Source organism: Carassius auratus, chromosome 21 (genome assembly GCF_003368295.1).
Source record: "Carassius auratus strain Wakin chromosome 21, ASM336829v1, whole genome shotgun sequence".
NCBI lineage: Eukaryota > Metazoa > Chordata > Actinopteri > Cypriniformes > Cyprinidae > Carassius > Carassius auratus.
Window position 1 is genome coordinate 23459945 of NC_039263.1, and position 27056 is coordinate 23487000.

At 33.9% G+C, this 27056-nt stretch overlaps 2 protein-coding genes across 11 annotated transcripts in view; one reads left to right on the forward strand and one right to left on the reverse strand.

Moving 5' to 3' along the window:
• The window catches only part of LOC113039015 (rap guanine nucleotide exchange factor 1-like), a 35809-nt gene extending 16183 nt beyond the window's left edge, over positions 1-19626 (forward strand). For 2 of the 8 annotated variants that reach the window (XM_026196871.1, XM_026196879.1), the window contains exons 7-27: positions 1557-1619; positions 3263-3383; positions 3782-3968; positions 4050-4502; positions 5795-6000; positions 6999-7169; positions 9357-9503; positions 9980-10066; positions 10145-10230; positions 10317-10413; positions 11482-11557; positions 11678-11762; positions 11846-11938; positions 12948-13133; positions 13204-13288; positions 13399-13493; positions 14703-14781; positions 14859-14960; positions 15056-15153; positions 15936-16064; positions 17074-19626. In XM_026196871.1, coding sequence (XP_026052656.1) covers positions 1557-1619; positions 3263-3383; positions 3782-3968; positions 4050-4502; positions 5795-6000; positions 6999-7169; positions 9357-9503; positions 9980-10066; positions 10145-10230; positions 10317-10413; positions 11482-11557; positions 11678-11762; positions 11846-11938; positions 12948-13133; positions 13204-13288; positions 13399-13493; positions 14703-14781; positions 14859-14960; positions 15056-15153; positions 15936-16064; positions 17074-17224 — 2797 coding nt within the window. In that variant the 3' untranslated portion in view covers positions 17225-19626. The remainder of the gene's footprint in view (positions 1-1556; positions 1620-3262; positions 3384-3781; positions 3969-4049; positions 4503-5794; positions 6001-6998; positions 7170-9356; positions 9504-9979; positions 10067-10144; positions 10231-10316; positions 10414-11481; positions 11558-11677; positions 11763-11845; positions 11939-12947; positions 13134-13203; positions 13289-13398; positions 13494-14702; positions 14782-14858; positions 14961-15055; positions 15154-15935; positions 16065-17073) is intronic. The other 6 variants (XM_026196872.1, XM_026196876.1, XM_026196873.1 and 3 more) reach the window with 6 other exon arrangements.
• A 1555-nt stretch (positions 19627-21181) lies between these two features.
• LOC113039016 (uridine-cytidine kinase 1-like) lies at positions 21182-25115 on the reverse strand. 3 transcript variants are annotated; one of them, XM_026196882.1, is made up of 4 exons: positions 24695-24834; positions 22459-23798; positions 21936-22095; positions 21182-21770 (listed from the first exon to the last, which is right to left on the reverse strand). In XM_026196882.1, the coding sequence occupies exons 2-4, from the start codon at positions 22546-22548 to the stop codon at positions 21682-21684; spliced, it is 339 nt and encodes a 112-aa protein (XP_026052667.1). In that variant the 5' UTR covers positions 22549-23798; positions 24695-24834; the 3' UTR covers positions 21182-21681. The 3 variants fall into 3 exon arrangements, with proteins under 3 accessions (XP_026052667.1, XP_026052666.1, XP_026052665.1); XM_026196881.1 differs by having other exon boundaries at positions 21182-21785; XM_026196880.1 differs by lacking the exons at positions 21182-21770; positions 21936-22095 and adding an exon at positions 24455-24594 and having other exon boundaries at positions 23548-23798; positions 24695-25115.
• Positions 25116-27056: the final 1941 nt, after the last annotated feature.

Below are 27056 nucleotides of genomic sequence, written 5' to 3' on the forward strand. Positions count from 1 at the left end.
AAAAAAAAAAAGTAGATACTACTTTTAGGTTAATTTAGCACACTTGAAATCAAAAGATTGAGCTTGTTGCATTGTGGGATTGCTTTCTAGTAAATGTAGTTGCCCAGAATACATATAGATGTTAGTTCAGTATGCCATTCCAAACAGGCCTACATATTGGTTGTGTCCCAATTCATTTAACACCTCACTGTTTCCTTTACAGCTGACAGATTGAGGTAAACTTGTGTAGTGTGTAGGATGCATTGATGAGGTGAACATCAAGTGTACTTTAGTGTGCACTAGCTAGTGTGTGCTGTAGTGTATACTTAGGAAGTATATTAGCATGTACTAGGCAGTTGTAGTATGTAATATCTTTAGTGATGGTAATTTCCCACAGATGAGTCATGTTCATTCTTAAACCTGCTTTTTTCCATAAGCAAGTATCTAAATATATTTGAATGAGAACACATCCGACACACATGCACACACACACGCGCATCCTCTAACAGCATCCTCTCTCGGTGACGCTTGGCTTCCGAAGCAGAAGTTTGTTTTTCCGTTTACTTTTTTTCATCTGTGATTTAAGACATGTAGTAGTAAAACTGCATCATATACACTGTTTGCAAAGGTCACATCTGGTTGTTTGTGAGTTCATTTTTACCATCTGATGAGAAGAGTTTTATGTGGAGCGTGTATGAAATCATGGTAGCTATTTACGTAAGTCAGATAACATAGCATATTTAATACGACATCAGTGAAAACAGTTTTAATTTATTCAAAATCTCACACTTCTGCAAGTCACATTTAATTCTCAGAATTGTTGTTGTTGCAATAGAAATTTGTTTAAATGTAAATTTTCTATTAATGCATCAATAAATCGATCCGATATTTAGGGACTTTTTTTGTTCCAGAATCAAATTTTCAATATCAATTTTTTTTTATATATATGAAAATTCAGTTAATATTATGACAAATGTTAATTGAATAAAAAAATGTAATGTACATCTTATTTTGCATTAAATAAAATTATTTATATCTTTAATAATTGTAGCCATGTCAAGTTATTGTATAGCCTTTTTTAATTTATCAATTTTGTTTTGTTCTAATTTTAGTAGAAAACCCAATATTAAATAACTGTTTAAGTGGAATATTGTAAATATCCTGCAAAAAATTTAACGTATTATCAGTGTGTCTCTAATATTTGAATATATGATAGTCTTATATTGACTATCAGCCCTGTGCACTCAGTTTTGCATCATTTTGCATCAGTATCAGCCATTATTAAACTCAGCGAGACATATTGAATGAACTGTACTTCCATCCCTCACAGCCTCATTTCAATTTGCGCAAAATTATATATAGCATCAGCTCTAATTATTGTCTGTTTAGCTTGTTATATACCATGTGATTCTTTCAACCACTGTATCTGTTTTTCTTGAAATCTTCTTCGTGTCTTTCAAACACACATCATCTCTGTCTTTTCTGCACTTTCATCCATTTTTGTGCATTATTTTTCTGGAATCGTTTGTTCATCCTCTTTCTCTGTACTCTGTGATCGTTTGGTTGTCCTGGGCCAGGAAAAGGATGCAGTTGTGCTCCGATCCTGTTGCCGGGCAGCGGAGGGCCACGACGATGGAAACGTACGTTAGCCAATGGTGTTTTCTGTGTGCATTTTGACACAACACCTGATTGGACGGCAGCACTTAGCTGCATGCGGTTGAGTGGTGGTGTGTGTCCAATTGGATTGCACGTTGCAGAGTGACGGCCAATCATTGGAAAGCCTGATTGCAGTGTATTTATCATGGCTGACCAATGAGGACTAGTCTGTAAATCCTAAAAGAATGTGAATGGAATTTCTCAAATAATTTGTAGAATCCTAATGGGCTTATTTTACAACACATACTGAAAAGAAGTGTAAAATGTATAAAACGGTATAAAAAGAATAAAAATACTATTTCAGTGTTTTTAATTTTCTAAATTTCATGTTTAATTCAACGTGTTACTTGCCATTTCGTTGTAATATTTATTTTAATTTACCAGCAATGTCTGAGTGAAAATAGTTTCTTCACCGATTTTTTTTTAGTATCATTGATACGATTCTAGTTTTATTCATATTTTAATCAGTTTTTTCCTTCATTTTATAGTTTCATTTTCTGTTAATTGTACTTAAAAATTAAGTAATTTTTTTGTTTCCATAATTTTTAGTATATATTGTTTTTTTTTATATGTATGTTGTTATAGATTGTATTGAATTTATTTTAGTTTTAGTTATTTTAGTACATGAATATAATTAAAGTTGATAAATAAAACTGGCTGAAATATATATTTATTTGAATTCAGTTAACATTTTCACAAACAATATTTGTTTTAGTTTAAGTTTTAGTTTCAGTTCAAATATGAACATCATAATACTCAATAGGATCAATTTCTCCTTTAGTACGTCAAAATATTATTTTCAGGATTTTTCAAATACTGTAAAATAAACCCATTAAAAGGCTATTTCCCCCAAATTAAAATGTTATAATTTATTCAGTCTCAAACTTGTATGAGCTTCTTTCTTTTTTCGAGCACCAAAAAAAAAAAAAGAGATTTTTATAGAATGTTGGTAACCAAACAGTTTACATCAGCCATTGACTTCCATTGTAGGGGAAAAAATACTATGGAAATCAATGGCTATTATCAAATTTTTGGTTACCAGCATTCTATAAAAATATCTTCTTTTGTGCTCAACAAAAAAAGAAACTCGTACAGGTTTAGAACAACTAAGATAAATGAAGACAGATTAAAAATTTTGTGTGAAGTATCCATTTAAACGTCCAGTAGTCTGACAGTATTCTTGAACTCCTGTTAAAAATTCAGTTGTATTTAGTTAAATCCTTAAAGATTCTAATTAATTCCCAATTGGGTCCTTTACATATTTTTTTCAAATGATTCCAAACATTCTGAATGGAATCCTGTGCGCATTCCGTCAGGATTGTTGACTAGCGCTGCATCCCGCTCTAATCCCTCCCACTGGGTGTTCTATGATTCGTTTATTCTAATGTTGCCATGGTTACCCGCTAGAGCTTCATTGAAGTGTAAAGAATTGTCAGGGAAATCCAAGATCTCACTGCCCACACATTCCACCGCTGTGCTACTTTTATGTGTGTGTGTCCAATTAAATTCCAGGCTAGACCCTCACTAACTGTGTGTGAACTGTCTGTGCTCGTTTCATTTGACCTTGTTACATTGTTGATTTCATGCTTGTGAGCTCATTTGCATATTTCTGCATACTGTGCCGTAGCCCGCCCGCTCTGCCTCCCAAGAAGCGACAGTCGGCCGCCTCCCCCACACGTGTTGCTGTGGTAGCGCCGATGAGTCGAGTCCCATGTGGTCCCAACCTGCCTCCTGGAGCTCTGAGACAGGTACATCACCTGAGCATGACCCTTGACCTTTGACCTCTGTGAGATGGCACCGTGCCATGAGATTTTTTATTTAAATTTTCCTTTACATTAATTCTATTTAACCATTTGCACTATTGCTATTTAGTTTGATTTGCACTGCTTTAGAAATCCAAATGTGCAGTTTTTGTCATGCCAGTGAAGCTCATTAAACTAAAAACAGAGAGAGCACAAAACTTCATAGAGACATGCAAAATTCCAAACCACGTATAATAAGAAAATCACATTCAAAACTTCATTGAAAAATCACATATAATAGTTTTGCATGTCATTACAGTGTGCATTCAGAGAATTATTTTAAAACAATGGATGTGTCATAACCTAGAGCAACGATGTTTTGGTAACGTGATCTGTGTTTAAAGCAGCAGGAGTTTGACGTGGATCTCCTCCAGAGGCGTTTCTCCGGTGGGAGCCAGTCATACGACGGGGATTCGCCTCGTCTTTCTCCCTGCAACAGTATGGGAAAACTCAGTAAGTCCGTCGAGCAGCTCTCATCTCTGGAGCGAGACAGTGGCCAGTGCTCGCGCAACACTAGCTGTGAAACACTAGGTATGCAAACTCTATTACAAATAAAAGTTGAAGGTTTTTGAACCCTTACCAGGATATGATCCTCTCTTTCTTTGTCTTTAGAGGGATACGATCCAGATTATGACTTCCTGCATCAGGATCTATCCGATTCCGAGCCTTTACCGTTTCCGACAGGCACTGGTAGCAGTCTGAGCCCTCTCCCAGAATGCCACGGGGAGTCTCCGTCGTTAAGCCCCGCCCATGTCCCCGCCCACCCACGTTTCAGCGCTCCCGTCACCAATCAGGCTTCCCCGGAGTACTGGACTCCGCCCCCCACACCTGGACCGACCAATAGCGTGCTTCCTCCCGCCCTCCCACAGAAGCAGCGGCGGTCTGCGCCGATTATATCGGCGTACCCTCTTTACGAGCGCCTCCCATCGCACTACGAGAACCTGTCAGAAGAGGAGCAGGCCACTCCGCCGTTCCCGCTGCTGCCGCAGGTCAACGGAGACGACCTCTCGCACTGCACCGACACCGACAGCCCTCCGCCGCTGCCAGAGAAGAAGGGCAAACAGAGTAAGACTACAGTTATTTTGTTGTTATTGTTTTTTAAGTGGGTCTCTTGAAATACCATCCAGAAACATGTGTGGGTATATATATATATATATATATATATATATGCTATCTGGGAAAACCTGTTGAAAGTCGCGCTGGGACATTTTCAGGAAATTAAAATTTTTTTTGTCAAAATTAGGGTTTCATTCAATTATTATTCTATAACATATTGTCTATCATCTCTGAAAATATATTGGCAAAATTCTCTTATTGGTCAGAGACGGCTCATCTTGATACAGTAAGAAGAACTGTCCTCTTCAGGACCTCTTAATGTTAGTCTGTTTGTGTGATGCAGTATAGCGCTCCTGACAGACAGCAGTCGTTAAGTGAAAGTGAAACCCGTCTCACTTTAAACCCGTTTTTGTCAAAATTCCATTCTGGAAAATCATAACTATAAGCCAACTTCAGATAGACATAACTTTTGTTACATTCAAGCTATGGACAAAATGAAAACCGTTTTGGAAAGGGCTTGATATGGGGCTTTCATATGGTAAAACCTAAGAAAATAAACTATTTCACCATGTGTTGGGTTTTCCTAGATCACATCACATATATGTATTAACACACACACATGCGTGCACACATACATATGTACTTAGTATTATTTATTGTCTGTCTTTAAATGTAAATGATACTTAAAACAATCAAGCATTGTTTAACTGTTTATCCTAATAGTTCTATATTACATAAATGTTGTATTTAATGTTTTTATTAATAAAAAAATGTTTTTTAACAGATTTAATTTAATATTTTATTTCCTATTATTAATTTAAATTTTACTCTTATTTTGCCTTTTGCACCTGTTATTTTGCTGTATTTGCGCTGATTTAGAAATAAGATTTACACTTTTTGTCATGCCAGTAAAGGACATAAAACTTAAAAAAATAGCATTACAGGAGAGATTAAAACTTTATTATAAACACTGATTTCAATATCACGTATTCAAATATTATATTTTGCATAAGAAAATTAAAGCCATTTCAAGATTTTATACATTGCCAGATCATTTTAATATTTTACTAAGTTAATTACTGTCAGTTCTCAGTACCAAAACACTATCTTTCTCATGTAATTGCTGTAATGCAAGTAAGTAAAGATGTTATTTCAGTTTAAATTAGATTTTTCACCGTTATCTATAACAGGATCTATATTTTCATAGGTCTCAATAGAAGCATACAGTAGGTTTTTTTTATTGTGAAATAGAAATCTAGAAAACAGCTCTTTTTCAAGCGTGTAACTCTGTTCTTCTGTAGTCCTCCAATACATGCAGTTTGTGGAGGATTACTCTGAACCGCAGCCGTCCGTCTTCTACCAGATGCCTCAGAACGAGAGTATTTACGAGCAGCGGAGGAACAAGCGCTTTCAGGAGGTTTACGGCGTCAACGATTCCTACAGCAGCTCCGACTCCGTCCACGAAGCCGTCCCTCCGCCAGCGCTGCCTCCCAAACAGAGACAGCTGGTGAGTTCTGGTCATGTGCATGCGTCTTATCAGTGAGCTGCAGCAGGTCAGAGGTCAAACTGAGCTTCTTTAGCTAGGCAACACGTGATGGTTTTGGTGGCCACGTCAGGGTCACTGGAAAGTCAACTGGAAAATACGGATTAACTGTGTTTTTTTTTTGCTTTTTGTGAAATAGATACAGATTAGATTGGGTTCCAAAGCAGGAACTCACATGCTGGGGGATATTTGTGTCACAGCAGCATCTTTCTCTTATTTTCAGCTTGCCTTATAATTTCTTTGGTGCTGCAAACTTATAAACTATCTATAAAATATTTTTTAAATCTATAAAAATAATTACACACACACACACACACACACACACATATATATATATATATAATTAAAGTCATAAATACATTTATAATAAATATAAATATAATAAATATTTAATTAAAAAATATTTTTTTTATAAATGTGTGTGTGTGTGTGTGTATGTATGTGTATATATATATATATATATATATATATTATATATATATATATATATATATATATATATATATATATACACACATATATATATATATATATATATATATATAATATATATATATATATATATATTTTACATTATTAATTAAATACTTTTTAAAATTCATATATATAGAAAATATTGTAGTTAATAGTTTTCTTCTCTTCTGGTGCTCTTTTCCTTTCTTTTCTTCCAGTTTCTTTTTTAAAGGTAACATGGAAATCCAAATTGACCCTATTTACTTTCTTACTAAATAAATTCAAGTTATTACATCCGTGAAATATATATATAATATAATTTAAGCATAAAATACAAATTAAATGTAAATACATAATTACATGACATATTAATAATGGTATACATAAAAAATACATTTCATGTTGCCTTTAAATCATTTTCTACTTTTTAACTCACTTTGCCTTTCTTTCTTTTTAACCTGATTTCATTTTTCCTTTTCTCTCTCTCTTCTTTCTCTCTTGCGCTCTAGGCCTCCTACACTTCTCCTCCTCCTCCTCCTCCTCCTTCGTCCTCCTCTTCCTCTTTTTCAATTCCCCCTCCTCCTGCTGGGCTTCTGGAGGAGGCGGAGCCTGCTCTTGGTCTCAGCCTATCAGTGTCTAACTCCTTCCTCAGTGGCCACGCCTCTTTGACCACACCTGTGGTGAGTGTTGAGGAGTCAGGATGTGAACAATTCCTAAAGATTTTATCCTCCCTCTTCAGATATGTACAAAATATTTTAATAATTACTCATAATTTGAACATTTTTAACAGTTAAAGTGTCATTCTTGAGCAGAATACATTTCTGTGCTATTAAATTCATTCTTATTAAGAGAATGTTTTTTGGTAAGTTGTAGGTTTGCTTGTATTTCATCTGTTTTGAGTGTGTTCTGCTCATTTTGTGTGTGGTGTGTGTTTTTTTTTTCACACGTCTCTCTGGGCTGGTTATTAAACCATTGTTCAGATGTGACTTACGGAGTCCACTTTGCCCTGTTTTTGGGGGGATGGGGGGGGGGGGTTGAGGTGGAACAAGAACTGAAGCTGAATTAAAGTTTAAGTCTAAAAGCGTATCTAATCTTCATTTATCTATTTATCTGGGTTTAAAGTTTAAGTCCAGAGCTTATCAAAATGCTGTTTAATCTTCATGTAGCATTAAAACTGAGTTTTGGTTCTGTGCTGATGGATGCCCTGCATTTATGATGATGTACTGACTAACTTTCAGTTGCTCGTTTTTTGAGGCTTTTGCTCATTGCATCATAAGTGGTTGTATTCAAAATGTAGATTTTTGGCATAAATTTTGGTTTTGTATACGAGGTGAATTATTTAACAGTATCTTGTTGTCTCTAGAGTTGTTTTTTTAAGTTGTATTATTTATTGAAATCATGCAGAATGCGTCATTGTTTATATGAAGGAAAAATAGAGAGATTTTATCAGAGATTTTCCGCAGTGCGTCTATCTACGCTGAATGAAGAAGAGATATTCTGTCTAGAATTTCAGATTTTATTCTTGATAGCATCACCTGGAAAAACACACTAATGTATGTCATGTCCTGACTAGTAATGCATGACGTGTAATGTTTCCAGCATTTAATGATTTTTCTGGCCTTACAAAAAAAAAAAAAAAAAAACATAAATATAGTTGTATGTAAAATGTATTTATTATATAAACTTTTTATAGTTTTTATAAAATGACTTTCTTATATTTATTATAAAAACTGCTACACTGTAAATGGACTGCGGAGAATCTTTTATTATTAGGAGTGTTGTTTTGGTTTGCTACAACTATAAAAAAAAAGTTTGTTATTTGAAATAAGTCTAAAATCAAATCAAAATTAAATATTTGATTCATTTATTTCAGTTAGTGGCAAAGGCAGTATTTCTTAATTTCATTAAAGTACTTACATTTAAAATAAATATAATTATTAATTAAAGGTACATAACTATATTTAAAAATGTAATTATTTGAAAAATATATATATATATTTAATAGCACCTAAAATAATTTACAACTTGAAATTAAAATGAAAACTGAAAATATAAAAATAAAAGCTAACTCCTGATATAAATAAAAACTATAATAGTATACTATATAACATAACACTGGTTATTATTGATGGTTATCACGAGGTGCTATTTGGAATTATTTTCCCTGGTGATGACTTTTAGGGACTAGTTTGTCATGCTAACGGAATCTGGGAATTGTCCCGGAATGTTCTGTGCTCTTGACCCCTGACCTTAGAGGTCAGAGCAGAAGCAGTATGATGTTTATGTGAGCGTGTGTGTGTGTGTGTTTGCCTAAGGAAAGAGTTCACGATTTTGGTGAGTAAGTGACCTCTTTCTGTGTGTGTGTGTGTGTGTGTGTGTGTGAAAGATTGTGAGGAACCATATGGATGTTTTTTCTCTTTCTATCTCTCTTCCTCACTCCCTTTTCTGAGTCTCTGTGGAACGCTTACATTCCTGAATGTCACAGACAGAATAGAATGGGGGATGCTCTTCCCGATCTCTCGGGGAAACATGTTGGACCATGTTTGCTGTGTGTGTGTGTGATGGGATGATCTGGAATGTTGTTGGTGATCCGGGCGAGTCCCTGCAGGTGCTGTAATCCCTCTGAGCAACATCCGGAAGTTCAGCCAGGATTTGACTTGTCCAGTGTTGTGTTGTGTTGTGTGATGGAGGTTTTTTTCTTTTTTTACTTATAACTCTGTGTTCTAGTATTTTACACAAAATCAGCATATTTCCCTCTCCGTTCTCCAATCTTTTTCTTCCCTTTCAGATATTTTCCATATACTTCCTCTGATTCCATCTTTCCTCTCCCATTTCTTCTCTTTTTCTTCTGTCTCGACCGATCGCAGAGTTCTGACGTGGTTGGTTTGACCAGTGCCGGCAGAGCTCTAGACGGTGGGGGTGTCTCTAACGGGTCCTTGACCAGCTCTCCGGTCTCTCTGGCCGTCTGTCCTCCGTCTGAATCTTCTCTTTCTGATTCACTTCTTACCTCTGCGGTAAACACACCCTCAAAAACTCACACACATGTTATGGACTTATGAATTAATCAAATCATAATCACCACCTAACTTTATGTATTGCATTTCTAGAACTAAAGATAAAGCATGAATGACTTTTCCCCCACGAAAGATATTTTCAAAAGGAGTGAAAAACACACGCATGCATAATCACCTTTAACTTTATCTCTAATTTTCCTGAAAATACAATGTGGACCTTCAGATTAAGTGAAGGTCTCTGTGAATGTGAATTTACATTAATGTACACGAGCGCCATCTAGTGCTCAATAGACACTGCGTCATATCATTTGTTTTCAGAGTGAATAAAAGAGACATCTGTAATTTGATGGTAATTCGAATGGTATTTAGCACAGAATTCCCATTCTTAGTGTATGTCATGAGTAACTTTCCCATGGTGAGTATTTGCTGGCTGTCTGACCGATCTGTGGCGGTTGTCTCTGTTGTTTTTGCTCTAGAGTGAAAGTGTTGATGAAGGCGGTGAGGGAGAGTATGTGAACCTGTACTCCTCCACACAGGCTAATGGAGAAAACACACACCGCGCTGTAAGTATGCGCGTCATGGTGTTAAGCTGTGTGTGCATGTGTTTGGAGTGCAATTATACATTTGTCTGAATTCTTCAGGACCCCTCATCATGTGAAGATGAGCTTCAGGACCACACCCCTCACATACCCACCTCCAACAGCAAAGAAGCCTTGTCTAAGGACAGGTTTGAGTTCCAGTCTTTGTACGTGTGTGTTTGCTCTCAAATGGACAGGTCTGAGATATGTAAATATTGTTTTCTCTCGCTCACAGGCCGAAGGAACCCAGTCATGGTCAGATCAATGATGTTGATGAACTGTCCCTCATTGATCATAATGAGATTATGAACCGTATCGCACTCAAAGCAGAGGTAATAATACTGTTTAAACCGCTCAAACCAAAAGCCAGGATGAACACCATCATGATAAACCTGGGAATATTAGCATTGATTTGATTGGTTATTTGTATTTATTTTTCCATGCTTTTGTTTATGTATTTATGCATGAATTTATTTGTCCACTCTTGCCTGGATTTATGCATTTATTTATTTATGCATTGGTGCATGGTTTTATTTTATCCATTTCTGAATGCATTTATGTAGTTTAAGCATTTATTTATCCATTTATGCATGGATTTATTTGTGTATTTATGCATGGATTTTATCATGCATTTTTTAGTTTTATGCATTTATTTATTTATCAATTTATGCATCATTTAAATATGGCTATTTTTAAATGTTACACTGTGCATGTATTTCGTTCATATTTTAAAATTTCCACTTTGAGAAAAGTTTGAAAATTCTTAAAATCTTAAGTCATAGAAATGTTATAATAAAAAAAAAAAAATGTATGCAAAGATATAAACTATTTCATCATAAAGAAATTATTCTTATGCGAGGGCAACAGTTCATGGAGATTCATTGGTTAAACAAAAATTGTTTAGAACTGAATTAGTGCTTACTTTACAGATGACAAAACTGTAGAGAGGCACAGATAGTATGTAAATTGACAATCAGATTAGCATAATTATGTATGTGATGTACAATCAGCCAATCATAACTGCAAAATAAAATCACTTTAGGATTAATTCCGCATGCCATGTTCATTTTTCTGCTTATTAAATGGCTTATCAATATAAATCAAAAGCTTGACAAAAAATATTACATTTGAGTTAAAAATATGCTCTGTTATTGGAATCACATAGGAATTAAGCTAACAGAGTTATGTTGGAAATCTGTTGCATGTGTGTATTTGATGTTTTGTGTTTTTTGACGAGGTCAGAGCTTTTGCCTGTTTCCTCCAGTGTTTAGAGAGTAATTCTGTAGTGGTTGATGCAAATCTAAAACACACACACACACACAGAGACGTCAGCTGGTGCAGTGCTGCGATGGGCAGCCGGACTTCAGTTGCCTGCAGTAATATTTCTCTCTCTCTGATAGAATGATGATGGTCCTGATGTGAGAGCCGGCTCTGGTGATATACTATTAGTTCACGCTACAGAAACAGACCGCAAAGGTAATTCACATGCTTTCTGTTTTAATCAGCCTTTAGAGTGTCTGTAGGCTGGTTGATTCCTGCAGTGTTTGTGTGATGTGTGTATCTTGAGTGCATAGTAATCACATCTGTCTGTTGTAGATTTGGTGCTTTACTGCGAGGCTTTTCTCACCACCTACAGAACCTTCATATCGCCCGAAGACCTGATTAAAAAACTACACTACAGATATCCTTTCTGCTGGGGCGTTGATCTGTGTCGGTTTGTAGCAGTCAGTTTGCATGGTGTGTGTTTTCTTAACTCCGCGGCACATATACTCGCTTCTGTCACAGTCCGGACACCTTTAGGAAGCGTGTCAGTAAAAACACCTTCTTTGTGCTGGTGAGAGTCGTGGATGAACTCTGGTGAGTCAATGCATGTGGTTTCTGTTTACGTAGATACTACTAACAAAAGGCCGGATAACAAGTTAAAGAAAAAAATAGTTTTCAGTTTATTTTTGCAGTAAATGCAATATTTGATCTGCCAGAAACACAATTAGAGACTTAATCACGAATATCAACGTCTTAAACAATTTCATGGTGATTTGTTTAATTGTTTAAACATTTCTTATTATCATTAGTAAATTTTGATCAATTTAATGTGATCTGTCTGAATATATATTTTTTTATTATTATGAATAAATTATTATTCATGCATAATAATTTAACAAATATATTCAGAAAGATCACATTAAATTGATCAAAATTGGCTAATAATAATAAGAAATGTTTCTTCCAACTAATCAGTTCATTCAGAAAATATAGATCCAAAAAGATTGGATTAAGTTATTAATTGATCAATTTAAATAATGTTCCTATTTGTTTTGTCTGTTATATGTGTGTGTGTGTGTGTGTGTGTATATTTCCATTTGAATTGCTGTATTTTATGTAGCATTTAACAATTTGTTTAATGTTTTTGAAAGAAGTCTCTTCTGCTCACTTAGGCTGCATTTATTTGATCAAAAAATACAGTAAAAACTGTAACACTGTGAAAAATTTATACAATTTAAAATAACTGTTTTCTTTGTGAATATATTGTAAAATGTAATTTATTTCTGTGATGCACCGCTGTATTTTCAGCATAATTTCTCCAGTCTTCAGTGTCACATGATCTTCAGAAATCATTCTAATATACTGGATTTGCTGCTCAACAAACATTTGTCATCATTATCAATGTTGAAACAGTTGTGCTGTGAAATATTGAATAAAAAAGTTCAAAAGAAGTAGAAATCTTTTGCAACATTTCAAATCTCTTTACTCCCACTTTTGATCAAATAAATGAATTAGTCTGAATAAAAATGTTACTAACCCCAATCTTTTGAGCAGCAGTGTGTGTGTGAGATTGATCGCCCTCTCTGTGTGGTGTGTGTGTCAGTCTGGTGGAGCTGACCGAGGACATCCTGAGGCAGTTGATGGATCTGGTCTTCCGGCTGGTCTGTAACGGAGAGCTGAGTCTGGCGAGGGTCCTGCGAAAGAACATCCTCGATAAAGTGGAACAGAAGAGGCTCCTGCGACACATGCACATGCTCAAACCTCTCGCCGCGCGGGGCGTCTCTGCCAGGTAAAGGTCAAAGTTCAGGGGTCATCGGGACGGCTCTCATCGGTGTGTTTAATCGTCTCTTTCTCCACAGGCCCGGCACGCTGCATGATTTCCGCAGTCATGAGGTCGCCGATCAGCTGACGTTGCTGGACGCAGAACTGTTTTACAAGATTGAGGTAACACACGCCCACACACACACAGACACTGTTTTACCTGATATAGATTTGTGAGATCTGTGAGTATAAAAAGTAACACCTGTTGTTCTCACCGTCATCTCTGTCTTCAGATTCCTGAGGTGCTGCTTTGGGCGAAGGAACAGAATGAAGAGAAAAGTCCAAATCTGACCCAGTTTACAGAGCACTTTAACAACATGAGCTACTGGTACATATTTACTGATAACCTGCTATGCCTTCAAAATGATGCATGTTCTCTATATATGCATATTGCACACAAAAATATCTTAAAACAGCATGCTTGTGTGTGATTGGCTGGATTTACGCTCAGTTTTCCAGCAGACAAAGTTGTTCAAGTACCCTGGCTGATACAAGGACTACTTCAGAGGGGTCTGGAATTGTGTAAATTAATTTTGAAGTTACAATTTTAGTTGCAGTTTCTCTAAAACATAATATAGACGTGTAGGGCCTTAAGAAATCCATTTTATAGCAATTTTTCTTTTTCAAAATTCGGGAAAATAATTTACTGAAATCCATTTTAAACTATAAATATTATTAATCAAAAAGCATTTTTAATTAATTGAAATCATTAAACTGGTACAATTTAAAAGCAGTTTATTAAAGGTTTAACAAAAATTTATTTTTTGAGCCCTATAAAAATCTTTTTTTCAAAATTTCTAAATTTCAAAAATAAATTTTAAGGTACATTTTTAATGGGTTAAGGGTTTAATTATATGTTAATAAAAAAACAAAAAAAAACATGTCTAATCAATTTAATTCATAAAACAATTTAATAATTTATATAAATATTGTGTTATATATATGTTATATATATATATATATATATATATATATATATATATATATATATATAAAGAAAAAAAGAAAGAAAAAAAAGGAAAAAATTTAATATGGCCCTTTGAAGTTTTATTTTTTATTGTTATTATTTTTTCCGCCAGAAATTCTGTGTTGGCTGTTGTAATGTTTCTTTATTTTAAATTTAATGAAAATTTATGATCAAAATTATGGTGTTCAAATTAATGCTTCAAACATTAAATAAAATCAATATTTTTTTAATGTAATCAAATTAAAATGTAACAATTACTTTTATTTTTAACAGAGAAGTGATGCAAAACAAAGGTTTGTTGTTCAAATTAAAACATGAAAGACAATATTTCAATATTTCGCAAAAAAATGTAAATATTATTTACCATGAAAAGTATGATCTACTGTACAATAGCAATATTTGTCACAATTTTTTCAAGTTAAACTTAACTTTTAATTTGACAGGCTGCGATCAGGAATCATAGTTTCTGTTTGTATATGATATGAAAATAGTTTTTATCAAACTGTAACTATATTTCACCCTCATGCCCTTCTACATATGTAGTGAAATGTGATTCCTCCTGTCCACTAGGGTGCGCTCTATCATCATCCAGCAGGAGAAAGCTCAGGACAGAGAGAAACTGCTGCTCAAATTCATCAAAATCATGAAGGTAACACATGTGAACATTACCAGACCAGACAATCTCTGTGTTGTCTGAGTGATTGAATGGTTTTGTCTCGCTCATAGCACTTGAGGAAACTGAATAACTTCAACTCTTATTTGGCGATTCTCTCGGCGCTGGACTCTGCACCAATCAGGCGACTGGAATGGCAGAAACAGACGTCTGAGGTCAGTCACACCAGTCTGACTTCCTTCTCACTGCCAAAGCTAACACAACGGAAGAAAACCACCCAATTGTTAACATCTGTCTCTGTTGTTTCCAGGGTTTGGAGGAGTACTGCACCTTGATTGACAGCTCGTCGTCCTTCAGAGCGTATAGAGCGGCGCTAGCAGACGTGGAGCCTCCATGCATACCATACCTGTGAGTTTGTGTAAAACTAAACTAAACTGTACTCAAATTAAAAACAGAACTGAAGTTCTCAATAAAGAAGGCTCTTTCAGTCTCAGACTGCTCAAACTCCACTTTTGAGAGTCAGAGAAGCACAAAATTCATGCCACTGAAGTCTGACCTGCATAAAAATATTTATTTGAGTATTATTTATGTGTATTATTATAGAATGTATTATTATTTTAAATGACTTTTTTAATTTGTATATTTTAATTTTAGTTTTACGTTTCTGTAATTGTTTCGTGCTTTTGTCTTTTTTTTTAGGTTTTTGTTTCGCTTTATTTTTATTTAATGCACTTCAGTAATTTTATTTCTTCAACAAACTGTTTTAAGCCCCATTGTTGTTTTAGTATTATGTATTTATTCATATTTTAAATTACGTTTTAATTTTATTACTTTGAGTTTTATTTTTAATTAAATTTTACAATTTTATTAATTTTGTGCTTTTGTTGCTATTCCTTAAAAAAAAAAATATCTTTATTTCTTCAACAAACAGGTAAGTTGCCAAGGCAATATTTCTCATTTTCATTTAAGTTTTTTTACATTTTTAAATTTTATTTACCGAAAATTATTTTAAAAGTTTTTGTTAGCAATGCACTGACATGCACATCTGGTGATTTCTACAGATCTATGGAATTTCTACAACAACAAAAATGATTAAATAAAGCTAAATAGAATGTGTCAATAAAAATATGCATTAATCTGGTGTATATTATATATACATGTAAAGTTTTTTTGTTTTGTGTTCCTGACAGGGGTTTGATCCTACAGGACTTGACATTCGTTCACCTCGGAAACCCGGATTTTATTGATGGTAAAGTGAATTTCTCCAAGCGCTGGCAGCAGTTCAACATTCTGGACAGCATGAGACGCTTCCAGCAAGTGTGAGTAATCTGCTGATCGGCCTGAAACAGCGCTAGACGAGCATGAGATTAGATTAGATGCAATTCAAGATGCAGTCCAAAACTCTGCGTAGACTTTGCTCTTCCAGACTTGTAGAATGAAGCATGAAGAACTGTGGTCAAATCAAAAATCATTTATTTAATTAGTTAATCGTAATTATTGCATAAAAATCTCATAATTTTGGGATACTGAACCCAAAAATAATTAACATGACGTTAAAAGTTAAATTGATGGCAAAAGAAATTATGATAAGTCATAATTATGATAGAAAATACACTATTGTCACATAAAAAGTTACAAAAATAAAAAAACAGTTATAAGTCAATTATGAGATACTGAGTCATAATTAGATGAGAGAAGTCAAAATTATGACAAACAATAATGGCAGTCATATTTATTATGGCACAATTGATTATGACAGCCATGATTATGACAATAAGTAATAATTGACAAGAAAATAAGAAGTCAAAGTGATGAGATACAAGAGTGAAGAGATAAAAAGAAATTATGACAAAAACAATTATGACAAAGTTAAAATCATGACATTAAAGACACCATTTTTACATGGAACCTCAAAATTATGATTAAAAATAATTGACATATATCAAAATTGAGATGATGAAATTGACAAAAAACCAAGTTAGTAATTTTTGACCAAGTCGAAATTGACATTAGAAGCCATAATTATGACAGAGAAATTAATAATTGAGATGTTGAGTCACTACAAAAAAAAAGAATCAGAATTAGGAACGATTATGGCCAAAAAAAATATCTATATGATATAAAAAGTAGAAATAGGATATTTTACCAAAACATTATTTTTCAATCCATATATTTTATTGATCTGGAACTATACGTTTATTTTAAAAAAATGTATGCACATTAATATGAATTAGTTTATTATAAAATGTATTATATTCAGATTTCACTAGTAACTGATTTAAAAAAATTGGTTCCATTATTAATTTGTATCTTTAATCGTCTCTGTAGACACTACGAACTGAAACGGAACGAAGACATCGTCTCGTTCTTCAACGACTTTAGCGATCACCTGGCAGAGGAGGCATTATGGGAGCTCTCGCTCAAGATCAAACCACGAAACATCTCGCGGCGCAGGACAGAGCGCGAGGAGAAGACCTAGAACCTAAAATCTAGAACCTCAGAGACAGTTTACGGTGAGACCTGAACCTCCTGCAGAACCTTGGGAACCCACACTAGAGTTCGTAATCCGGTTCTGGAGCTGATATGGGCTGAACCGACACACGCAGGCTCCTATTTGCACCAATACATTGAGACATGGGCAGTATTTTTCCCTGACTGTTGACTTTAAAACCTCAGGAGGGGAATCCTGATTCAGTATAGATATTCATATATGCAATCGCGCGCGCACAGAGGACCCCAACGCTGTGATATAAAGCTAAATCCTCACAACTTTCTATGTTTGCGTGTACTGATGTGTGGCTGTACAGAAAGACACACTCTAAGAGGGCTTGGTTGATTTGATAATAATACACTGTGCCTGATGTAGTGAGTTTGTGTTTGTTTGTCCCGCTCAGACGTACCGTTTTGACCTCCCAAAGGTCTATTGATTCAACCTACGATTCGCCCGTTTGGAAATGGGCCACTTGGGAAACAGGCAGACATGTGTGCAATCTTATAAGCGTTTTATAAGGAATAGTCACTGGTCTGTTGAAATGAATATGTTTTGACAGACGTGTTGAGTAATGGACTATATTATTAGAAAATTAAAGAACGAACTGGACGTTTGGACTCATTTTTCACATCGTCTTGCTATATTGTTTTGTGTGTGATCATGTGCATCCCTCATTATAACTGTTTACGCTGTCACATGGTCCTCGAATTCCAAAAAATCGTCAAGAACGTGCTTTTTTTACCTTAAAAAAAAAAAAAAATTTACATTGTGACATTATTTTCATGACTATTTCTTTTCATGCACATTTACTTCCCAATTATCAGTAGCTTGCAAAATGCAAATAAATAAATGATTGCATAAAGAAATTCAAAAATGCATGAATATAAAAATATTAATGTTAATTTTAACTCAATTTAATTAGTAAAATCAGTAAAAAGTAATGTGCATTTGTAAGGCACAAACATAATTGTAGTATTTGTTGTACTGTGAATTAAATTAATCCTAATTTAAAGGGGGAAAATGGTTCACATTCATGAAACAAAAACATAAATTAAAAATAAATTTTAATTGTCCATATAGCATTTATGCAATTTTTTTCACAAGTTTAACATGAAAATATTTTTAAGATTCAAACAGAAAATCATTAAATTATTCAATGCATAAAAAAGATTTTCAAATCACAAAGAAAAGTGTTCATGCTTTATAAATAAGATTGGAGCTATATATAGATCAAAGATGAAAAAAGGGTTTAAGCAGAAAAACAATAAGTGTAATACTGCTTTGAATAGTTGTTATTTTTCCTAAATTTTTTCCCTAAAGTTTTCTGTTGAATTTAATTGCAGCTTTGTTTTTGTTTTTCAGAGGAAAATATAAATATCAAACATTTTCCCTAATTTACAGAAGACACCCACTAAAATGTCATTCTGTGTAACAAAGGCATATTTAAAACATTTAAAACAATCAAATTTAATATGCTCCCTTATTATTTTTTTTATCTTTTACCAGTCAGAATAAGCATTTTTTATTTTTTTTTTACAGAAATGTTGTTATGCTGAATGACTATATATACAATTTTCAACCAAATTTTGACCCTTTATTCTGTAAACTTATTTGAAATCTTAAAAGTAGACACTTAACTTATATTTAATGTGCTTTCTATGGATATTAAATCACTTTTGTTTATTTCTTTTGATGCGGACATCATAATATCTTGTATATAATCTCAAGCTTAATTGTCATGAATAGTGTCATAATGCAAAAAATGAAATAAAAAATAATCGTAATGGCTTTTTTCTTCATCCAAATCTAATTTATATATTTTTAAGATCTTTTGTTTATTGCAAAAAATGACCTTACCATTTACCGAAGCAGACTGTGATGTCACAGAGAGGGGCGGGGCTCAGTTTGACAGCGTGCTGGTGGATGTTTTTTTGTTTTTTTTGGGATGTGTATGATATGTTCTGTATAAATGTACATGTACAGGTGTGATGTATAATCTCCCATCATGTAGAAAGAGCAGAGGACATATATTTTCAAACCAAACGAGTCATGCACTAAAATAACATTATGAGGCAAAAAAAAAAAACTAAAAACATGAGGACTGAATATGCTGTGATCTCTGAGCATCAGAGAGAGAGAGAGAGAGAGAGAGAGAGTGTGTGTGTGTGAGAGAGAGAGAGAGAGAGAGAGAATATGTTTTTTCTACAGAACGTCATTATTCACATATGGGAGAAGGGAAGCTGAAGCCACTTTCTTCAGTGTGTGTGTGTGTGTGTGTGTGTGTGTGTGTGTGTGTGGCGTCTGTGATGTTTACCTACTTCTGGGAATTTTTTCCTGTTATAGCTATGAAATCCTGTATATTCAACCAATAATAAAACTGCTCTTTGTATTTTATGTGTATTTTTCCAAAACTGCACTTAACACGTTTACACCTACAAAAAGTGCCATATATAGTACCACTGCCCAAAAATGTATAGATCAGTTTTATTTAGCATTGCACTAAATTGATCAAAGATGACAGTAAAGGCACTTATACAGTTACAAAAGAGTTTCATTTCAAATTAATTATTTTGAACTTTCTATTAATCAGAAAATAGATAAGTTTCCACTAAAAATTGCTTTCCAGGGTGTGAACTGCACATTATTGGGGTTGTTTCTACCCGTAGACATGAATAACAACTCGCAGCAACAGTGTTAAAGTAAAGAAAACCTCCGTACTTGTCAACAATGGTTTTTAAGTAACTTTTTAAGTAAACTTTTTACTGTATTTTTGGGTCAAATAAATGCAGCCTTGGTTGAACAGGAGAGACTAAAACATTTTTTCTAAAACACTGAAAAATCTATCCGACCTAAAACTATTCAAATAATTTGTGTATATTGGAGTATTATATAAATATCACGATCACTGAATAAAGTAATCAATCTGTATCAAGTTACTATAATGCTACTCTCACGTTATAGTAATACCATGATTTTCTGAGGATATTATTTTTGTAAATTCAGAATAATTATTATGGTACAATACGATCACATACCTAGTAACCAATAAAATGTTTCTCAGACATACACAATGGTGTATAGTCTGTATTTAGGTGTAAATAGTCATTTAAGTACCCTGGTATTTTCAGGTATTACTATGGTACATAACCTTCATTTTTATAGTGCTTTTCATAGTACTATGAAAACTGTGTTCACATAAATTAAATGAATCTGACACTATTTCTTAAATCAAACACGATGTAAAATGTACAAAATAAAAATATTTATTCACATAAGCATGTTCTCTTTAATGTTTAAAAAAAGGTTTGTACAAGAAAAAATGATAAATCTGATTACAACTGATTACAACTGATTAAACTATCACTGTATTTCACTAGAAGTATTTTACTTCATTTCATGTCTTATCCTGACCAAACAGGAGTTTCACCCTTACGAAGCCCTGAAACTTTATTTCAAGTATTAAAAAGTCATTATACTTGATAAAAGTAACAAAACAAGTGGACTTTTATATTGAAACGGATCTGGCAATGAAAAACAGACTGGCCTGATGAACATTGAGTTTAACCTGTTAAAAATTGTTATAAATATCATACGAGTAGAGATTAATGTGATTAGCATGTGAACTGTGACATACAATGTTTTATATATACAGAACTGTTCCTCTTTGAGAAAGATGTGACTACAGGTTAAAGTTCACGCTGAGGGTCAGGTGACTCAGATTAAGGCATTCTTAAAGGAGTAGTTCCTCCAAAATGTAAATTGGCTGAGAATGTGCTCACCCTCAGGTCATCCAAGATGTAGATGAGTTTGTGTTTTCATCAGATTTGGAGAAATGTAGCATTCCGTCACTTGCTCAGCAATGGATGCTCTGCAGTGAATGGGTGCCGTCAGAATGAGAGTCCAAACAGCTGATAAAAACATCACAATAATCCACAAGTAATCCACACCACTCCAGCCCATCAGTGAACATCTTGTGAAGTGAAAAGTTGCGCGTTTGTAAGAAACAAATCCATCACTAAGATGTTTTTAACTTCAAACCATCACTTTAGATGGTTTAGAACTGTTCTGGACTGTTTTCATTTGTAAACCGTGCTTGATCAGTGCATATTTCTCTCCTGATTCAGATGAGATGACTTTTTCCAAGGAGGAAACAATATTATGGATAGAAGACCCATAAAACATCTTTATGATAGATTTTTATCTTACAAACACACAACTTTTCACTTCACGAGATGTTTATTGACTGACTGGAGTGAGACTGGATTATTGTGATGTTTTTATCAGCTGTTTGGACTCTCAATCTGACGGCACCCATTCACTGCAGAGCATCCATTGCTAAAAAAAAAAAAAAGTGATGCAATGCTACATTTCTCCACATCATCAATGTACACATAGAGAGAAAGTGTGTCAGTGCTCGACGTAACATTATGAGGGAAAAGCGTGTCTTATTGCCTGGAATGGGTGACGAAATCATACGTGGGAACCTCCACCACCTTTCCTTCTACGATGTCCTTCAGCGTCTGACACATTAACTCTGTTTCAAACGCATTTGAGAGAGAGAAAACATAATTGTGCATTAAAAGTGTAATTTAATGACCCTCATGTCATTCCATAACTTTTCTTGCAATGGTTTTGAAAACATAAAGATCAAATGAGTATTTTTACACACAGTTGAATAATTCACTATTTTTTTTTTTACCTGGATGGTCAAAGTTGTACTGGCCTTTCAAAGCTTTGGCCTTCTGTTCTGGAGTGAGAACCTGGTAGAAACTGTCCTGGCTGACGATAGTGACCTTCCTCTGGTGATGATCCACCTTATTCTGTCCCAAAAGCTCCATGAGTTTTGCACACACTGTGGACTGACAGGAGAAAAACAGAAGTAACTGGCTTCAACTGACAATCTAGTAGTCTATTTGCAATTGGATCAGCCTGAATATCATTACAGATGCTGTTACAAGTTGACACTAGATGATAATTCAAGGGCCTGTTGCTATTGCTGTAGGTTATCTGTGTAAATTACTAAATATTCCTGTCTGTAATTAAATTCTGCATGCTGTTCTTGAATGCATTTCACTTAAATGCAATCATGCACTATATTTAACGCACAAAAGAGATACACATTGACTTTGACTTGGCTTAAAGGAAACAGTTGGTTTGCATGCATTAAAACGATTATAACTGCAATATGCATCTGTTTCCATCATGCATGCAGTGTTTCGTACCTTTCCGCTGGCCGTTCCTCCGCTCACCCCGATCAGGAAAGGACGGTGCCGAAGCCGCTCGGTTTCACACAGCAGTCCGGCTGAATTCATGCTGGTACAGTAACAAAAACAAGGTTTTCTTCAAGTATGGAGTCCAGGTGAATGCATCAACGCGTTCTTTAGATGATTGATCATCGGTTGGAGGCTGTCACTATCATCCACGAACGATAAGTACTCCAATGTTACCGTACTAGTTAGAAAATGTTTAAGGAAGGGACATTTCTGCAAGTGTCTCCGGGAGGCGCTATGTGACTCAGAAGGGCGAGTCTCCACTGAGGATCATTCAAATATCATGAAGTGTGTTCATGAATTTTTTTTGTAATTTGTTGATTAGAAGGTATCATCTTTTAAATCTACAAATGTCCTAGATTGATTCCTGACATATAAGTAGAAACCGCTTTAGAAGAATGCAGTTTTAAAGCGGCTATGTTATTATCTGCTAACGATTGTGATTGGTCCGTTTAGTGCAGCGCTGAGAAAAGTAACAGGTGTCATGTGACCCTGTCTCTGCGATGTTTCTTCAGCAGTCTAGACAATAATTTACAATTGAGAAATGATAGTGAAAAACTTTAATTCATGTTAAACTGAGAATAGATTGTATAGAATTGAAACAGGAAATGTATAAATTTTTTTATTATTATTTTTAAGCCCCGCCCATCGTCCGACACATGTTTCTGTTGACGCCATTCTACCAGTTTTTATTCATTTATATTTACAAAAAAAAAAAAAAAACCTACGAAAGGAAAATTGTAATCAAACATTGTAATCAAGCCATCCTCGAACATTTTTTAAAGTAATTTTTAAGTTCATTTATTTTTAATGAACAAATATTTAGTTGAAAGGGGGAAAAAAATTACTTTTAAAATATATCTATATCTATATTATTATATACATATGTAACTCGTAAACAGTATTGATTTAGCTGTATTCATGTTAACCACCCGAAGGTTGCTGATAAAGTGTGATGAGTTTGAAAATATCATTGAAGTGAAAATGTGTCAGTGACCACAAGAGGGGACCAAACACTTAAAAACAACTTCTCCAAAGTGATTAGATGGTTGTTTTAGTGCTTTATTAAGAACATTATTAAAAATATAACAATTATAAAATGTCCAATGATGCGGTTAACAAATGTCAATCATGTTTTATCTGAACCATCGCTCAGATGTGTTGGTTTTGGATCATCTGGATTATTTTTTGACACCTCCTTTATTGATTCCTCAGCAAAAATTTCCAGGGCCTCGTCCCCTTGAACTCTTTGGACTGATTCTCCTTTAGCAGCCAATATTTCCTCTATGTTTCTATATTCAACACAGAACAAACAGATGTCAACGTACATTTTTTGTCTTAATGCTTTAGGTTTTCCAACTCTGGAACAGGGGATTTACTTGGAATCAAATAAATCATAAAAATTAGATTTAAATAATAAATCTAGCAGTACAGTACTATAGTTAGCAGAAATAATACTGCAATGTAATATAAATGACAAAATTAGTTATTTAAATGTTATTTTACAACATGTATAATTAGGTGTAAACAATAATTATTTTAATAATTTTTAGATGGGGTTTTTTTTAAAACTGGGGTTCACTGGAGAGAGAAAAAAATATAAAAATAAATACAAAAGAAGATTAAACTAAATATATAAATAAAATAAAAATAATAAATTAATTGAAAATAATAAGAAATAAAATGTATAAAATAGACAATATAGAAATAAATACAAAAGGAGGATTAAAATAAGTATATAAATAAAAGATAAATAATAAATTAATTGGAAATAATAAGAAATAGAAATAAAATGTAAAAAATAGAAAAACATTTTTTTTACACACATTGATTTATTATTATTTTTTTTCCGCTGAATAAATTAGGTCTTCATAAATGAAAATAAATGTATAACATTATGGGACAGCTGAAAATCATGGCGTGTGTTTAGGGCTTAAAACATCCACACCTTTTCCCCTCCAGGTCAGAAAACCACTTTAAATTATCAGCAATGATGTGGTGGTTTTTACATCCAGGACAAGTTACAATCACAACACCCTTGTGATAGGCTATTTTGGATATTTTCTTCATAGAGCGAGTGGAGCACACCTAGAGACAACACATGCAATTAAATGAATCACTGAACATTATCCAAGTAGTCAAGTTCCTCTAAATAAGAAAACAAGCACAGACAGAAGTATAATCTTACTTTGCAGGTGTAAACCAGGTGATAGTGTGTTGACTGCAGCTGTCCGATGGCTTCAGTCCTTCTTACAGAAGTAGAGAAGCTCCTGCAGAAACTCAGTCTGCCTCCGCTGTGTGACACAGAAGGCTCCAGTAACGAATGAGAAAGATGTAAAGACGAGCTCGTTGCTCTTTTCTGTGCCTCCTCATGCTTTCCTCCAGCGGTGCTACATGATGTTTTGGGAACCGCGCCACGTGATCTGGGAATTCTAGGCCTGAATAAAAAGAAACATAACCGAGAAGTCATTATCGAAAGGTAACCTAGATAACTGTTGTGTTTAAACACACGCAAGCTCTCTACTAAGGCTGAAATGTCTTATTTGTCATATGCGACGTCGAGTAGAATCACTCGTCGCTTGAGGATGACGACAGAGACGCACAGAAGCCCCGCCCATCGTGCCTATCCGCCAGTGACGTGAAAAATAAATCATGCCCAGCCTTTAACTTTGTTTAGAAAAGGTTTTTTTTTTTTTTTTTACTTATGACATGTCATTCCATAAAGAATACTATTTAATTAATTAATTACTTTTGCTGGCAAAGTTTAGTATTCATAAATGCAAGTATGGCAATTATAAACCATTGTTTTTTATTTTGAAATCAGAAGTTAAGCTAAAATCTATTTACAATCCAATCTGATAAACAAAAAAGCAGTTAAATGTATTAATGCATGTAAACATTTCCATATTCCATAGCAAAATTATATATATACATTGCTATATACATACTTTTTGCTATATATATTAAAGGAATATTATTATTAAAAATAAGAAAAATATTTTCTCAATAAATGGTGAGAGGCAGATCGTGAATTTGTTTTCATGTGTTTTATATATTTTTGTATTATTACATTTAATATTTAGCTTGAACTTTGATATGCAGATATTTGATTCTTTTTAATAAATAAAATAAATAATCCTACAACATTTCCTCTGCTGCTTTCCTGCTCAAATATTATTATTTATTATATTATTTATATATTTTAGGTTGATATACATTATATGGCTATATGACTTATATGATGATTTCATAGTATGTCATTGTAACTTTGCATTATTCAACAGTTCTTCTTGATAAGCATATAATGATATAGGGAACTGTGTGCTTCTGATTTTATTGCAATAGTTTGGACAGCACCCTTTTCTATTGTAACTTGACAATGCCTCTTTGTATAAGGCAAGGTTCAAAAACAAGGTTCAGTCATGTGGGAGAACTTGACTGGTCTGCAGTGTGACTCATCTCCAAACACCAATGATGTGTTCATATGGGTGCAGTCAGTGTAGACACTTCTAAACTGTTCTAATAGAGATGGATTTTTTATTTATTTTAAATATGAATTATGAAAAAGGAAACTCTTTATTATATTTATATAAATATATATTATATATATATACTACTACACTGTATTCTATGGCCATGCAAATAAAGATAAATTAAATTGAAAAGATTCGTTAAGCCATCAGACTAGGAGAGTCTCCAGCCAATTAGCCAATAAGGTTTTTATTTATTTATTTTTAATACAAAAGACTTTGCTCATTAAACAGCTGCTCCGCCAAAAATAAACATTACTGAACCAACTGTCGTAAAACAGAGACTTATTCTTAAATATAATGTTCTGTAAAAGGTCTTAAAATGTTGAATAAAGGTCTTTTGTTCAGGTAATCAGAATTTCTTTCCAAAAACCAATAACCCCAAAAGAATTTGCTACAGTTTTGGGAGCCATCCCTTCTGGTTTATGCATGCTTTTTAAAAACTGTAATGGCTCCTCAGTATCTACTGCATCCTACTATTGGAATAATTTGTTTGGTAACTTGAATTGGAAAAAAATCTCTACCGCAAAAATTATTTTTCACAAACAAAGTGAAAGAAATTTATTTTAAGCTCATACACAGGTTCTACCCTGTAAAGAAGTTTATTCAGAGATTTAAATCTGACATTTATCTTAAATGCTCTTTTTGTTCGAGTTCTGAAGAAACTGAAGAAACTGTGGTACACTTATTTTGGTCATGTCACTACACTCAGAAACTTTGGGATGATATTGGTGTATTTGTAAAGTGTAAGTTTTTGCCAGGCTTCTCAGTACATATGAAAAACATTATATTTGCATATTATGACCCCGACCCCACAAACGAAAATATCAGTTTTGTTATTAATTTACATTTTTTTCCTAAACAATGCAAATGCAAATTCTTCAACTGTAAACCTGTCTTCTCTGTATTCCTAAAAGAAATGGAAAACTATTTGAATGTAATTTCAGTATCTACTAATAAGAAAGCTATAAGGACTAGAATTTGCTCTTCATTTGATCTCCTTGTGTAATTATGTTTAGA